Source organism: Microcaecilia unicolor, chromosome 7 (assembly GCF_901765095.1).
Source record: "Microcaecilia unicolor chromosome 7, aMicUni1.1, whole genome shotgun sequence".
Taxonomy (NCBI): Eukaryota; Metazoa; Chordata; class Amphibia; order Gymnophiona; family Siphonopidae; genus Microcaecilia; species Microcaecilia unicolor.
In genome coordinates this window covers 73,939,650-73,957,338 of record NC_044037.1, presented here as the reverse complement: position 1 = coordinate 73,957,338, position 17,689 = coordinate 73,939,650, and the positions used below count along the sequence as shown (strand labels likewise).

At 42.4% G+C, this 17,689-nt stretch overlaps 1 protein-coding gene across 3 annotated transcripts in view; it reads left to right on the top strand.

The window, feature by feature from the left end:
- Window positions 1-17,689, top strand: part of CENPI (centromere protein I) — a 122,132-nt gene that overhangs the window by 31,378 nt on the left and 73,065 nt on the right. For all 3 annotated transcript variants that reach the window (XM_030210014.1, XM_030210012.1, XM_030210013.1), the window contains exons 4-5: window positions 4,465-4,583; window positions 7,319-7,426. In XM_030210014.1, the coding sequence (XP_030065874.1) occupies window positions 4,465-4,583; window positions 7,319-7,426 (227 nt within the window). The remainder of the gene's footprint in view (window positions 1-4,464; window positions 4,584-7,318; window positions 7,427-17,689) is intronic.

The window sequence follows — 17,689 nt, the reverse complement described above, 5'->3', positions numbered from 1 at the left end:
GAACTGAGCACATTAATTTTCAGAAAAATCAGACATATAAACGGCGAGTGACTGAACTCACTCGCAAATGCGCAGTAGAGACTTCCCTCTCTGTCCTGCCCCTGCGTCAATACGTGATGACGGGGGCGGGACAGAGAGGGAAACTGCGCTCCCCCCCGAGGTCGCCACCGCCACCCCTCCACCCGGTCCAGGCCCTCTGATCGCAATTAATTCAACTTACATCGCCGCAGCACGCAGATCAGCTGAGCTCTGGTCGGCCTTCCGTCCCTGCCTGTGTCCCGCCCTCACCGACGGTACGTCACACGAGGGCGGGACACAGGCAGAGAAGGAAGGCCAGGCCGACGTGAGCTGAGCTGATCTGCGTGCTGCGGCGATGTAAGTTGAATTAATAGCGATCAGAGGGCCCGGGCTGGGTGGAGGGGTGGCAGTGGCGGCGGCGACGACTCCGGGGGGGGGGGGGGGTTACCGATAACGGCAACCTCGGGGGGGGGGAGGGGGCAGCGGCGACCTGGGGGGGCCTTGGAAAACCCCCATTCCAATAGTAGCCAGTTTTAACGGGCTCAACGGCTAGTATATATATAAAATTCTGAGGGTTAAAACATTTATTTAGTACTGAGTATTGTATTGAGTGCCTTTAGGAATTAACTCAGCAATGTTATAAGAGTACATTCTTCCAGACAGGAGTTCTGTGAATAGTTAAAATTTAATGCCAAGAAGTGTAGCGTGATGCATTTGGGATGCAGAAACCCAAAAGAGAGACACCGAATAGGAGGGGAGAGATTATAAGCTCGACTCAGGAGAGAGACCTTGGAGTGTTGGTGTCTGAGGATCTGACGGTGAAGAAACATTGCGACAAGGCGAGGGCTGTGCACAGAAGGATGCTAGGCTGCGTAGAGAGGGGTATAACCAGCAGAAGAAAGGAGGTGTTGATGCCCCTCTACAAGTTGTTGGTGTGGCCCCACTTGGAGTATTGTGTTCAGTTTTGGAGGCCGTATCTTGCCAAAGATGTAAAAAGACTGGAAGTGGTGCAAAGAAAAGCTAAAAAAAATGGTATGGGATTTGCGTTGCAAACCGTACGAGAGACTTGCTGACCTGAACATGTATACCTTGGAGGAAAGGAGAAACAAGGGTGACATGATACAGACATTCAAATATTTGAAAGGTATTAATCCGCAAATGAACCTTTTCCAGAGATGGGAAGGTGGTAGAACTAGAGGTCATGAATTGAGCTTGAAGGTGGGCAGACTCCGGACTAATGTCGGGAAGTATTTTTTTCATGGAGAGGGTGGTGGATATGTGGAATTCCCTCCTGCGGGAGGTGGTGGAGATGAAAATGGTAATGTAATTCAAACATGCGTGGGATAAACACAAAGGAATTCTGTTTAGAAGGGATGGTTCTGCGGAATATTAGCGGAGATTGGGTGGTGAAGCTGGTAATTGGGAAACAAAATGGAAGCTGGGCAGACTTCTATGGTCTCTGCCCTGTTCGTGACTGAATTGATAGGGATGGGCTGGAATGTAAATTTTAAGGGGCTTCGACGTTGGCTTCAGAACTTAGTACAAGAACAGTGCTGGGCAGACTTCCATGGTCTGTGCCCTGAGAAAGCAAGGACAAATCAAACTCTGGTATACATATAAAGTATCACATACCATGTAAAATGAGTTTATCTTGTTGGGCAGACTGGATGGACCATACAGGTCTTTGTTGTCATTTACTATGTTACTATAGAGGTGACATCCTGGTTGACATTGATATTTGTCATATGATTATGCAGATTAAATCTCGTCTTTAGCATCTGGCTTTTTTTTTCCAATATAGCACCCTTCACACTTTTTACATTGAATGATTAATATACCACATTTGAAGATGAGCAAGTGAGGATTCCCTTATGGTGAATTTGTTTCCCAAGTGAATGACTCTGGGATCCTGTGAAATGTGTTGGCATAGTTTGCAGCTAGATATATTGTAAGGATGTGTGCCATTCTGTTCTTTTTGAATTTCTATCAGAAGCTTGCTTTTCACTAATTTGTGTTTTTAAGTTGGGTGGCTGAAGGTCAGCACTGGTGGGGGTGGGAATATCTCTTTCAATAGTTCATTCTCCTGGAATAGTGGCTGTAGATCTTTAAGATTCTTCTCAAATTTTCTAGCTCTGGGTTGTATGTCACTACAAGGGGGATTATCTCTGTGGCTTTCTTTTCCTTGTACTGCAGTAGGTTTTCGGTTTTCCCTGGGTATTTTAAGGAAAGAGACATAATCAGCTGTTTTTGCCTGCCTTTTTGTAGGAGGCTCCTTAAGAGTTTTGCTCTCTCCGTCTTCTGGATGTTCACCAGGTAATTTTTCGTTATTTGGCAGTGACTAATGAATTCCGTCGGTTGGATCACGTGTTTATCCTCTTCTCGGGACCCTGCAAGGGAGAGGCGACATCAAAGGCTACTGTTGCACGCTGGGTCAAGGCAGTGGTTGCTTCAGCTTAATTGCTGGAGAATAAGGCCATACCGGACTGGTTTTGGGCTCATTCTACTCAGGTGGTCTCCACTTCTTGGGCAGAGGCGCGGCTGCTCTCATTGGTCGCCCATCCATACTTTTTTCCAGGCATTACCATTTGGACGTTGCGGTGCACGCCGACGCAGCCTTTGGAGTGACAGTTATCTTTGCGGGAGCTTCAAGTTCCTATCCTTCTTGAGGACTGCTTTGCTACATCCCACTAGTCTCGGGATTCACCTGCTTCTGATTCTAAGAAAGCTTTTACAAAACAATGAGTCATCAGGAATCATTTAAGCTACTGAGTATTGTCACACGATATCAAATGTCCAGGAAGACCATTTCACCATATAGACCCAGCGACAGAAAAGATATGCCTCCTAGTTTCGGCATGATATGCTGTTGCTGATGGTGGACATATAATTGTCTTGATGTTTCAGTTCTCAAAGATCATCTCTGGAAATACATCCTCGGAGCAGTCACAAAATACATAGGCACGTTACCAAACACACATTGGTGGATCAGTGCCAAAACCTTAAAAATCACTCTGTACGTTACTGACAACCACTTACCACCAGAGTTTAGCTGGAGAGGAGGATGAAGAAGAGCCCAGAGCTGAACACAGGAGGGAAGGCAACATGATGTCCTGCGGGTGCCCAGGACCCCCAATTCCAGGCGTGGGCAGTTCAGGGGCTGTCCCACTTGGGTCAGCTGGTGGAGGATGGGTATCACACAACTTTTACAGGATTCTCATGTTCTCTACATGTAAAGAAACCCTCTGTCAAAGTTTTCTGATGAGGAGAGCTCTGCTGGCTTACCATTAGTTCCAACTCCTCTCCGTGAAATAAGGTCCCCACATGAGGCTGTTCAGATTCTATAAAACATCACCAAGCTTTTCAATAGCCTGCCTGCTGCTTTGGAATTGTATTTAGGGTTGCCAGCTGGCTGCAAGTTTTATCCTGCTGCATGTATGAATTTGTAGTCTTGCAAACTGCAATCCCAGCATGCACACTGTATTAAACTTTCAGTGCCAGCAGCACAAAATGAGAGAGACTCCTTAAGATCCAGATAGTGGAAAACTGGACATTAAAGGTTAAACTTGTTAAGATCAAATCATTAATGCAGAATTAACATTAATCTTATCTAATCTTAATGTGCTCCATCCAGTGAGATGGCTGCACTGATTTTTTAAAATTAGAAACAAGAAGCACTTCCAAGGGTTGTACTATTATCTTATGAATGGGTCTCGCACTGCTAGTGCTTCCCCCCCCCCCCCCCCCACTTCCAGCATGAGCTTTTTCACTGTTTGAATTCTGCAGCATAACAGCGGCAGCGATTCCTATATTGCCCTACTTTAACAGATCCAAGGCAGCGGTTCACACACGCTGCCTGCCGCTTCCTACCCCTTGGGATAGTGGAAGACAGCATGTGTGAATCACTGCCTTGGATCTGTTAAAGCAGGCAGTCACCAAAAAGTAAAATGTACCTTGTACAGCTCCAAACTCCGGCGGAGGCAAGGCCCGAGATAAAATGCGGTTTGTGCGTGGTGTGTGGTACCCCTGCGACTATGCCATGATGCACAGTTTGGGAAACATTGCTCTAGTGTAATTGTGTTAATCAAATAAGATCAAATGTGGTCAGAACTCTCTCTGTGGAGCCTTTCCATGAAATTCTGGGATCTTTCCTCTTAAAATAATTAGTAGCAAGTAAACTTTGCCTATGTTTACTTTTGAATACATTTAGTGGTGGACTCTTTTTTTTTTTTTTTTTTTTTTTAGTATGGTTAGCAAACCTAACTGACAGCATTTTTAATCTATTTAAGATTCTGCATTGTCCAGATTAGAGTCCAGTTTTTTCTTCTAGTCTTGAACTCTAAACACTACACTGTACCATGTTCTTTGGACTCCGACATTTTGATTTGCTGTATTAAAAATACAATTAAAATTGTAGCTTCTTGTAATTTGATAACTTTTTTTTTTCAGTTGACACTGTGAATAGCAGGCTGCTCAAGTGCCTGATTCCATCCTCTGTGGTATCGGAAGATGCTGTGGTTAAAGCCGTGTCGTGGTTTTGTGTTGACCAGTGCACTGCCAGCACTCAGGTAAATCCATACCTGTCTTAACCCCCTCTTTCTAAAACAGGTTTTTGTATCTTGCAGTTAAAATTGCTGCAGCTGGTTTTGTAAGAGCAGAGTTTTCTAAGCCTGTCCTGGAGACTCCTCAGCCTGTCAAGTTTTCAAGATATTTATAATAAACTAGTAAAAAAGGCCCGTTTCTGGCTGAAATGAAACGGGCGTTAGCAAGGTTTTGTGCAGAGTGTGTCTGTTTGAGAGAGTGTCTGTGAGAGAATGTGCGAGAGTGAGAGAGAGAAAGTGCAAGTGTGTGTGTGACAGAGTGAGAGTAGGTGTGAGTGTGTCTGAGAGCGTGTGTGTGTGTGATTGCGTATGTGAGTGAGTGTCCTCCCGTCTCCCCCCTGTCAGGTGTCAGGACCCCCCCTTCCCCCCCCTCTCTGTGGTCTTAGGGACCCCCCTCAGTGGTCTGAAGGCCCCCCCCCTCCATATTGTACATAATGAACTTTGTATGAACTTGGTTGCTAATAGTGTGTTGAAGTGGAGAATGCAGGCACATTTAGACTGACTGTGGACAGTCATGAAGGCAGCCCCTACTAAAAAAATAAAAGCAAGACCATTTTTATAGTAATCACTGCATTGCAGTGAACCAAATGGAGCAAATTCCTACATGCTATCTTTTCCTTTCTGTATTCAGCAGGTGAGAGGCTTGCTTGACTTACCTAAGTGGCTTCAGGTGCAATACAGTGAAAAGAAAGCAAGCAAACAAACAAACATATGAGCCGCTGCAAGGAGGAAGGCAAGTCGACGTCATCAGGGGGTGGAGCGGCGACTCTGGAGGGGGGAGGGAGAGAGTAGCGGGTGCAGTGGCGAGTGGGAGGGAGTGGAGAGAGCGGTCCATTGGCCATTTCGTAAAGGAGGGAGGGGGAGGGGGCGAGCGGTGAATCGAGAGAAGAGCAGTTGGTCCACTGGCGACCGGGAGGGAGCGGGGACAGAGGGAAAACAAAGGAAGTAAACCTATGAGCGCCCTCAACGTCATCACAGGGGTGGAGCGGCGACTCTGGAGTGAAGAGAGCGGTCCATTGGCCATTTCGTGGAGGAGGGTGGTTGAGGGGGAGGGAGGGCGAGTGGTGACTCGGGAGGGGAGAGGGAGAGAAGAGCAGCGGGTCCAGTGGCGACCGGGAGGGAGTGGGGAAAGAGGTTGGTGTCGAGCATTCAGCCGGCAGAACGGAAGGGGAGTGGAGGCAGGCAGGCGCAGTGGGGAGTCGGGTAGGAGGGTGGTCGTGCTTTCTGATGCGCGAGGGGGGGCTTCTGTGGGTGCTGCTGTGTATTGATTAGTTGGTTAAGTGGTGAGTGTCATCGCTCCGCCCTCGACGTCATGATGTTGCGACGCGAGGGCGGGGCAGACACTCATGGGCAAATTTTGATCTCGACCCCCTTGGAAGTTGCAGAGTTTCTTGAGGTTTCATTAGAACGTTGGGGTTGCGAATTATGTCCGGAAGGGGCATGGCTGAGGGCGGGTCTATGAGTGAGTGTGAGAGAGTGAGTGTGAGAGTGAGTGGTGCTGACAGCCTACACAGTACAGGGCTTCAGTGTTTCCCTGCCATAGAGTGAGCTTCAGAACGTTGGATGTGAGAATTATTTATATAGATATGGATAGTATAACTTTGTATATGTTTGAGATCCAGCATTTGCAATTGTATCTCGTGCATGTTTATTGTGGGTATCTTAAAAACATGACTGTGGGAATCCCCAGGGCAAATTTGTGAAGCCTTAGTTTGAGTAAGGGGGTGCAAACTAGAGAGACTAGGGTTCAAATCCCACCTTCTTCCACCATCATGCTTTGACTTTGGATAGCTTACTTTCTCCCATTCTTTCAGGTACCCATTTAAAATTGTAAGTTCCTCAGGGCACAGACTTAACCTTGAAAATGTTGTACACTGTTTTAACGTTAAAATTGAAAAAGGCAGTCTAAAAATCCTAAATATGTTGCAGATTATTTAGTCCAAAATTTATTACCATCTGAATGTAATTGGGTGATCTTATGACATGATTTGATAGTCTCTGTTCACTTTAGCAGACAGATATTTGTGTTACAAAACCACTCAGCCCAGGTGGCACTGAGTTTAAGAAATAACTTAAAACATGTTTTTGTTCTTGCAGGGTTATGAGGGAGTGTAAAATACTGTATGTCATTTTTTTAAAATGAGGCCAGATAAAAAAAAAAAAAAGGTGGAAAAAATTGAAGAGGCAGGAGAGCTTTGTATATGAGCTTGTGAGATGTAATTTTTGTTTCTAGTTGACAGTGTTTTATTGATTTGTTTTAGGCTACCCTTTTTGATATTATGTTGATATTATGTATGTTTAAAAGTGTAATCCGCCAGGAATTTTTGCAGTTGTGCATAATGTAAATTTTTTAAAAAGAACAAAATTTGTGACAGTTTTGGCAGATAAGGACAAAGGCCATACCTTCTCACCCTGGAAGGTAGTCAGTCTAGACAAGGGCTGAGTTGTATTTGTAGGGTAGTCTAGGGAAGCTTTCATTGCTCCTGTTAGTGTGGCATATTAGTGGAGGGCTTTGTTTTCTAGTGGAGGTGGGTTGAGCCTTTGTTCTAAAGTAAAATTTAATTACACCTCTGCAGCTGCAGATTATTGTATATATGGGATGCTGTTAGAAGTTGCAACTTGACTGCTTATTCCCAAACTTTCTAGCTGGTGTCTATTTTTTGCAGTTTCTCTTGGTGTGATTCTAATATGTACCTTTGCAGGTGCTGTTTGTTCGATGGCTGATAACAATGTTTGATCTGGTTGATCATAAGGAAAAGCTTCGTGCACTCTATGGTTGCTTCTTCTGCTCTCTACAAGACGAAAGGCTGGTATGGAGACTGATTTCTCTTTAGAGTGGACAATTTAATAACTGTTTTGCATCTCTGTGACAGATATATATCTCTCTCTCTCTCACGAGATGCAAAAGAGTTATTAAATTGTTTTCTCTTTCTCTCTCTCTCTCTCTCTTTCTCTTTCTCTCTTCTCTCGATGGGCACAATCAATGCCTCCAGAATCTCAGGGTCCATTGCAAAAGCATTCTAAATATATATAAACTACCTGAGTTTTTCCTAATGCACATAATACATTTAAATTTCTCAGATCATGGTTGCATTCTAGCTTGTTCACTGTACTGCAGTATCACTCTTGTTTCTTTACCCAAGTTCTCTTCATTCCATGTCTCTTTCATTTTTTCATCTTTCTCGGGGAATAAAGGGGGAGGAGAGAGAATTTTACCATGAAGATTTGTTTGGCTAACTCCCAAACTTAGCTGTACAGACATTTTGAATATTGATTTCAGTCCTCTTAACAATGATTGACTCCCTTTTCCTTTGGAGCTGTGAATGCTGCCTCCGCAGCATCCCCAACCAATTTAACTTTTTCATAAAACTTTAACTGCCTATTTCTCCTGAACATACTTGCCCAACCACACCTCAGACAAACATATTTTTGTCCTACTCAAGCACTATGTTAGCTGAGTGCATGAGTTGATTTAGGTGTGTTTTTTTTTTCAAATCATTTTTTGCATTGAATAATTAGAAAGCATTACGGGTTAGACCAGGAGTGTCCAACCTCAGCCCTCGCCAGGTCGAATTTTCAGGATTTCCCCAGTGAATATGCATGAGATCTATTTGCATACAATGGAGGCAGTTCATGCAAATATGTTGTCTCATGCGTATTCACTTAGGAAATCCTGAAAACCTGACTGGATTGCGGCCCAAGGTTGGACAACCCTGATTTAGACTACATGAGATCACATTTAGTTTGATATAACTGCTCTTTCTAAGAAATGACAACAGCCTAAAATGTGACTGACTCTTTAATGCTTTGGAAGTAGACTAAGTTCTCTCTGGCATCATCTGCAGTGATGCTATTATCTTGCTTAATCTTCCAGTGCCACCACCACTCAATCCTATTTCAAATTGGTTTATCGAAATGATTGTGGTGGTTGGTTATAATGAACAACATAATGAAAATGTGACCATTGTGATGTGAAATTGAAATGTGAAGCTGGTTTTAGTAGGTTTCAATAAAGTATTTTTTTTAAAATGCATTAGTGTGAGGACATGAAAAAATATTGACAGCTTAGAAAATACAGGCAAAAGATCACGATCTGTGAGGTTTCTTTTCCTTTCCTAATGCTAATCATTGGTTTGTTTGTTTGTTTTGCATCCTGTTCAGTAACCCAGTAGCACTGCTATGTGGAAGTCCTATGTTTCAAATTCCAGACCCAGCTTTGGCTCCTTGAGTTAGCTATTATGGAGGTAGTGATCACAGTGCTAGCCATTGTGCAACAGCAATACCTACTGGCTGACCTGAGAGCCCTTTCTCTGGAGAATGAAATAGTCTGTTCTCTTAACAAAAAGATTGTTGTCTCAAAGGCTGAGCTGGGTAAAACAAGAAACCTGAGTCAAGGCTCAAAGAATCTTCCTTAGTGTCAGCTAAACTGTTACAGAAATTGCAGGTATTATGTCCATCGACCAGCAGGTGGAGAGAATGCTATTATCTGTCTCCAGCAGGTGGAAGTAGATGTGCGTCATAGCTCCTGAGATCCGTTCCTTGTCCAGTTGGGCAACTGGCTCTCAGTTGAGTAAGAGGGTGTTTTGAGCATGTTTTAAGGATAAACTTGGAGGTCTGTTTTTTTTTTTTTTTAAACTCTGTATCGGCGCTTCAGTAACGTCATCCTTTTGTGTGGGGGAGGAAGCATTCTCTTTGCTTTCCCTGGTCAGCTAGGCAGTTCCTGCTTGTGAGTAGAAAACTGTGGCAGTAAAGTCAGCAGTGGTAAGTCTGACTTTTATATTTCTGGCTGTTTCTCTGAGGAGATAACTTTTAAGCTTTACTTATCACATTGTCCACGTAGTCTGCCACTTGGAGGCTTTCATCAGCATTTTTTCTTCATTTAGGCAGCTTTTACTTGATGGGGTTACTACGAATGGCGGCCCTCACCGAAGTGGTTAAATAGTGCTCCCGCTGCAGAACTTGCTGCTGTTCAGGGAAATGCAGTGCTTGTAAGTCCTCTCATAGGCAGTTGGATGCAGCAGTCAGTCCTGGAAAAGGAACATTGGGAATTTTTGTGCTGTCCTCACCACTGATGCTAGAGTAGATTTCCCCTTCTCACTCTGCCCACAGTTCTCTTCAGGAAACCGTGGGAACAGTGGCCATTTTGGGGTCATGAGGAGAGACGGCAGTAGTGCTTTCTTCTGCTCTCGCTGCTGTTGTAAATTCCTTGTCACATTCTCTGAGGCAGTCAGTACCTGCCTTGAGCTGCCAATCTGTTTTCCCTGGAATTTGTTTTATTAATGCATCAGGCATACTTTGAGGCAGGGGTCAAGCTTCCCCAGGTCAAGAGATTGTTACATAGGGCCAATTTTTGTGAACCAAAAAAAAAAACTTTATTGAATTTTGTATTGAAGCATGGACTTCGCACCCAAACCCAACGTCCCCCTCCCACCACAGGTGTAGCATACAATTAAATCCTGTAAAGTATTTAAACGGATTCTATATAATAAGGCAAAAGGAGACCAAACACCTGTAAATTGCCTAATCCTACTGGAACGCTCAGCAGCGATAGCCTCATTTATACAGCAAACGCACTGAGTTCCACCAGAAGTGAGTGAGGTTTGAAAAGGGGTCCCCCCCCCCCCCCCCCCCCACTAGTTTTTAAGATTTGCTCAATTGATCAGAATTCTATATAACTTTCCCTGTTTTTCCATCCCTTGGGCAAGGAAAGATTGTACATCAAACAGAATCACTGTATATGAAAGGGGCTCTTAGATGCTAAAGACAGAGCACATAGTCGGCCAAATTTGCTGCAAAAATCCATATACTGATGGGCATTGAAAAATCATGTGGTCCAGCGTACCTGGCACTGATAGACAAGACCGGCAATGGTTGGAAGTAATGAACGTCATCTTACATAATCATGCTGGTGTCCAAACCACTGTATGCGCCACGAAATAGAGCGATCATGTTAATGAAGCAGAAACAGTATATTGCACAAACTGTAGCTAGAAGGTGGGCCACTGTGGTTCAGAAATGATCATCTGAGCTTCTACTGCCCATATGTCCTTGGGGGTATCTAAAACTGAATGGGGCTTCTGATGTATGGAGAAGGGTAGATAGTGGAGTTCCCTGGGGGTCTGTTCTGGGAGTGCTGCTTTTTAACATATTTATAAATGTTCTAGAGGTGGAAATAACTAGTGAGGTGATTAAAGTTGCTGATAAATTGCAAGAAGATTCTGAGAAATTGCAAAAGGACCTTTATGAGACTGGGCATCCCCATGCAGATGACATTTAATGTGAGCAAGCTCGAAATGATTGGTTAATTATCTAGAATTTTACACCACTGTCTATACAGCTAGGAAAGAACAATACTTAAACTTAACTACATTGAGTCTACAAATAGGTGGGAAAAATGTGGGATATAAATGTAACAAATAAAATAAAAATAAAATCTGTTAGGAAAATGCAAAGAAAATCGTATTTGGAATCTTCTCTCTTATATCAAGGTTTAAAAATCTAGAATAGTTTACCATTGCGTATCAACCCAGTCATATGCACGGTTTCAAAAACTTTTAAAAACTCTTCTCTTTACAAATGGGTAGTGTACCAATTTATCTCTTAGGTTACTGTGTTTGGTTAAATTTGATTTATTTCCCCTGGATTACAGGGTTGTATTCTTACTGTACTCCGCTTAGAATCTGAATTGGAACTTAGTCTATAAGAACTACATAGCATAGCATAGTATAGCAGTGCAAAGTGATGCATGTGGGAAAGAGGAACCAAAATTATTAGAAAAGGTACAGAGAAGGGTGACAAAAATAAGTGGATGGGATAACTTCCCTATGGGGAAAGGCTAAAGCGGCTTGGGTTCTTAGCTTGGAGAAGACATCCAAATGGCAGATGACATTTAATGTGAACCATTGCAAAGTGATGCATTATTGAAAGAGGAACCCAAATTATAGCTACTTGATAAAAGGTTCTAGTAGGAGTCACCACCTAGGAAAATAATCTAGGTGCAGCATTGATGATGTGTTGAAACCCACTGCTTAGTGTGCAGCGGCAGCTAAAGAAAGCAAATAAATTATTAGGAAAGGAATGGAAACAAAATGAGAATGTTGTAACACCTTTGTATTGCTCCTTGGTGTGACAGCACCTCGAATACTGTGTGCAATTCTGGTCACCGCATCTCAAAAAAGGCTTAGTAGAATTAGGAAAGGTACAGAGAAGGGCAACAAAAATGATAAAGGGGATGGGACGACTTCCCTATGAGGAAAGGCTAAAGTGTCTAGGGCTCTTCAGCTTGTAGAAGAGACGACTGAGGGGCGATATGATAGAGGTCTATAAAATACTTAGTGAATTGAGTAGACGTGAATCACTTGTTTACCCTTTCCAAAAATATTAGGATTAGGGGGCATGCAGTGAACCTACTAAGTAAATTTAAAACAAACCAGAGAAAATATTTCTTCACTTAACGTCAATTAAACGTGGGAATTTGTTGCCAGAGAATGTGGTAAAATCAGCTTAGCAGAACTTAAAAAAAAAAAAAAAAAAAAAAGTTGGATAATTTTCCTAAAAGAAAAGTCCATAAGCCCTTAATGAAGATGGGGAAAATCCGCTGCTTATTTCAAGGATAAGCAGCATAAAATTTGTTTTACTCTTTTTGGGATCTTGCCAGGTACTTGTGATCTGGATTGGCTTCTGTTGGAAATAGGATGCTGGACTTGATGGACCCTCGGTCTGTCCCAGTATAGCAACACTTATGTTCTTATCTGAAAAGCTGAAGCATAAAAACCTTTAGTCACTAAGGTGATTGCATTCATAACCTCAGCTGTTGCTTTTAGGGATCTAGGATTGGTGTTACAGGCTAGTATGCAATGATTTTACCTAAAAAATAGGGATGTAGAGAAACCAACAATCAGTACAAGAGCAAAATAAGTGTTCTTCAAAAACAGTCCAAAGTGTGAAGACAAAACTTAGAATACAAAAAAAATACTTTATTATCCAAACTTCTTGAAAGAATGAAGTTCCAAAGACATAAAGGAGCTATCAAATCAGATCCAAACATTTGATGAATATTCAAAGCACCTGCTTAAGCCTCAACAATAGGCACAATATTAAAATTAAAAAAGAATCTTCTTTAAAGCTGATGGGACTCATTTCACCAACTCATAAGGCTTCATCAGGGTCCAATACAAAACAAGCATCTAATTGAAAGGTCCTGTGTGTATGGTTTGGAGACAACTTCACATGTCAAATAGTGCCATCAAGATGCTTTTTTAAAAATATTTTATAATTTTCATCCAAATTTAACAACTCACAAGAGAAGATTACAATATGAGAAAATTTACAATATCTCTAATATCTATTACAATTGAAATGTTTACACTCTACTTTCGACCAGAAATATAAAGTAATAGGATCCAAGAAGAGAACAGGAAAAAAAAAAGGACAAAGTTTTTACAGTGGGGTTGTTGTTACCAAGTAAACCTTCCCTAAGCATATCATACAGTATGGTCTGGTAATCCTACTACTACATTCACATCCTCTTTTGAAACTAAAAACTCCTCTAACTGTTTAGGATCAAAAAACTGAAATGATTTGGCTTGATATAATACTCTGCATATACAAGGAAATTTTAACATATAGTTTGCTCCAAGTGCCAGAGTCCTCTGACGTAGTGCTAAAAAAGCACTACGTCTTTTTTGGGTCTCTCTAGATATATCAGGGAATATTCTTATTTTAGATTTTAAAAAAAGTAGATTCTAAATGTCTAAATGAAAGTCTTAAGACTGCGTCGTGGTCAATTTCTAAAGCAAAAACAACCAAAGCAGTCAACCTCTGAGAAATTACTTCCAAAGATGATTCAAGAAATGTCAAGTTCATCGCTTCTCCTCTGTTCAGTTGGAGAGTCTCTGAATTTGATTTATTTTGTAGATATTGTACCCGAACAGTAGGAGGTAAGGAATCACTTGGCATTCCTAATACCTCAGTCAGATAGTTTTTCACCATATCAATCGGGGAAATTAAGGGAGATCTTGGAAAGTTCGTGAATCTCAAATTAAGTTTTCTTGATTTATTTTCAAGATATTCTAAACGTCGTAACATATAATTTTTATCCCTAATTGAGGTTTGACTGATAACTTCCAAAGATTGCATTTTCTCTCCCAATTGTTCTATTTTAGAAGTATGTTGATTAGTTGTCTGTGCTTGCTGGAGGGCTACTTCAGATAACAACTTAATTTCAGCTGAGTTCTTTATTGTTTGTTGTTGTAAAGAGGAATGCAAAGCAGCAGTTTGATCCCAAAGTGACTCTGTCACCATGGCAGGTTTTTTAACACATTCCGCTTGAAAAATCAGAGGGGGGGCATTAGCAAATTGCCTCAGTGTACTCAGTCTGCTCTTCCACCGGTTCAGCCCTTGATGTTAACACTGCTGAAGAGAGGCTCCCTCCCTGCTCTCTCCGCTCCTCTATGGGAAACTGTGACACAGGACTTTCTCCAGCTTCCAACCCTCTTGGTTGCAGGGGAGCCGTGCGCATGACAGGGCTGAAAGAAACCCCCGTCTACACTGTCGGCCAGCTCATTAGTTCCAGCTCCGATAGCAGGGGAAGATGTTTGACTTGGGCCAGAGACCACACCAAATTGCTCGAGCGTCGGCTGCTGTAGAAGGTGGGTTCCACTCGGAGTTGAGGGATTAACCCGAGTTTTCCCTCTCCTTTTCCCCATAGTGATAGGGAAACAAAGCCCTCTCGCAGCGTTCTGAAAGAGCAAGTTGAGCACGTCTGGTACAACAGCTCTCTAGGCGGCCATCTTGGATCGCCATCACGATGCTTTGAAGATTCATCAAATGTTTGGATCTGATTTGAAAACTCCTTTTTTTGTCTTTGGAACTTTATTCTTTCAAGCAGTTTGGATTATAATAAAGTATTTTTTGTATTCTAAGTTTTGTCGTCACACTTTGGACTTTTTTTGAGGAACTCTTTATTTTGCTTATTATGCAATGATGCAATTACATTCACTTAAAACAATGTGAGCGCAGAAACTCCATAGCTCAGAAAATCATCAATCTTTGACCAATCAAAAGATGCTCAAGGGTCCAAATATTAGGAGACATCCATAAGCCCCACCATATAGTACCACCATCAATTTGGAAACACATAGTCATCCATAGAGGAGGAGTCTGTCAAAAAATGCAGCTGAGGAGAGCAAACTGCATCTAATGCTCCCAAAGCTGTGAGTTGACTACAGTACAAGATTATTTTTTAGTTTCTTTATTAATTGTGTTCCAATAAGTAATGAAGACAGCCAGGGGATATCGACTACCTCGAGAGACAGCCAAGGTGGCTTCTCCTGTAGTTCTGTAGATTGCATCTATAGAGAATCCTGTCTCTAAATGAATCCTGTATGATAGTGGAGGAGATGGGGGAAAATTAACACTGCTCATGCCTTTTGCTTTATATAAGGATCGCACTGCAATTCGTGTTTTTTTTGCTTTGCCATATGAATTCCGCAAGCTGTTTCTCTGCATCCTTATAAAATCCAGATGAAAAGAAAATGGGTATATAAACATACTGTGCATAACAATAGGTGCTATTGCCATTTTAACAGTATCAACCCAACCACACCAGCTAATGCTTAAGGGGGATCATTGGGACCTTAATTCTTTATTTTTCCACATCCAGGCCTCATTCTACTCAATTGTTGACCTAAGCTGGGGAGGAGAATAAGATCCCAAGATATATTAACCCCTGAACTTTCCATTGGAACAGAAATTCATAAATATTTCACTAGTGCAGTGAACATTGAGAGGCATAAATTCAAACTAGGTCCAGTTAATTTTGTACCCAAAAATGTGCCAAAAGTGTCTAGTTGTAATAAAGTTGGCAATGTTAGATCTGGGGAGGAAAGGTACAAAAGAACAGCAGCATAAGCTGAGAGCTTGCATTTTGCTCAAGTATAAGAGATGCCAGCAATTGTTGTGGATTGCAGAAGGGAACATAAGTCCAATGCCAAGTTAAATAGCAAGGGTGACGCAGGCCACCCTTGCCTATTAACTCCTGTGCAAATTATAGGAGTTAAACAGCTTATTGATGTACATTTGAGCCACTGGATTGGAATAAAGCACACACAGGGCCATTCTACATGATCAAATGCCTTCTCTGTCTCCAGTGAGACCAAGAAGGGTCAGATGATCATGCCCCTTGCAACATGCCCCAGCTGAAAACACAATGTGTTGGAGTGTCTATGATTTATAACTTGGTTTGAGCTTGATGAATAAGGGTTGTCATAGGATCCATGAGACTATTGATTACTATCCATGCATAAATGTTTGCATCCAGATTTAGTGAAATGGGTCTATAGATGATAACTCATAAAGGGTCCCTACCTGGTTTGGGGAATACAGTAACTGCTTCAGTAACAGAGCCAGCCATGGAACCAGTTTGAAGAAAATGATTATAGAGTTTTAACAAATGTGGGGTCAACTCCTCCCGAAAGGCCAAAAAATTCCACAGTAAAGCCATCCAGACCGGGCGTCTTATTTAGTTTAAAAGAGCTGATGGCTGCTTGTATTTCATTCACACCGATAAGGGTCTCTAGCTTCTGTTTCAATTTCTCAGAAAGCTTATGGCCTTGTATCCCATCTAAAAAACAAATCAGTTTTGGAGGCAGAGGAATTACAATCCAACTGATTTTAATTCGGTATAATACTGAAAGAATTGTGACACTATTTGGCAGGTTGAGTGAGCATATGACCATCTTGATCCTTAATGGAAGAAATAGGATTTCTTTTCCTTCTCCTCTCGAGGTAAGAGGCAAAAGGTTTGCCAGCTCTATTTCCAGCCAGATATCATGTGGAGCCCTGAATATATATGTCACCCCGTTCCCCTCCCTTCCGCACTCTGACACTGAGGATATGATTATTTTCAAAGCAATTGTTCAACAGCTGGTATCTCTATATATAAAAGGCACCTCCAACGTTCTAATTGGAAGCCTCCAGCCGGAAACTTGAGGTGGCATAGATATCCGGTTTAGCAAGTACACAAAGGAAAGGGAGATAATTGTTTTCTCAGGCACCTGGAGTGGTTGCCCTGGGTGATTAACAAGGTCAGCTGGGGGGCACAGCTTCTTGCAAGTAAAGCAATTAACTCTGCCCTGAACTCTGCCCTGGGTGATTAACAAGGTCAGCTGGGGTGCACAGCTCCTTGCAAGTAAAGCAATTAACTCCTCCCAGACTCTTAGGAGCTTGCCTTTACTCACCCACGCTGCAGTCATTGCCATACACTCTAAACCAAACAAACCTAGCAGCTGCTACTCCATATTGTCGTTTTTAAATTGTTGCTCCATCAGAAACAAGTCTACAGCTTTTTCAACTGGGAGGGAAGGTGGCCCTGGAAATGGGAGGGTGGGGACTCTGAAACTCTGAGGGACGGAGGGTGGGGGGACCCTGAAACTCGGACGGACCCTGGGACTCTGAGGGAGGGAGGGGATGACCCTGGGACTCTGAGGGAGGGAGGGAGGGAGGAGGGAGTGATGGGCCCCGGCACACACTCTGATTCTCATTCCCTCTCTCTCTGTCAATCTCACACACTCTCTCTCAAACATACACACTCTGAGGAAAACCTTGCTAGCGCCTGTTTCATTTGTCAGAAACAGGCCTTTTTTACTAGTAAGATTATATTATCCCATTTGCATTTCAGTATAGCTTCCAGAGTAGCCATATTGTTCTCTAAAGTAACTGTGCCTGTCTGCAGTCATTGAGTTGGGCAGTATATCCAATAATGATACCCCTAATAGTGGCCTTGAAGGCATCCCATATTGTCTCCACTCCTATCAGTGCATCATCTTTAAAAATGAAAATATTCCTCTTCAGCTTGTATAACTAGAGAAGCAGAATCCTTTAGCAGGGCATTATTAAAATGCCACAGAGGTGATAGCTGATGGCTATCCAGTAGCAACCCTTATAGGGAAACACATGCCAGCATGATCCAATATAACTGTAGGACTGATAGTAGCAGAGACATGTGGAGCTAAAGACTTGGACAGTAAAGCATATTTTATTGTCGTGTCTTTGTGTTTGTATTGTCAGGTATT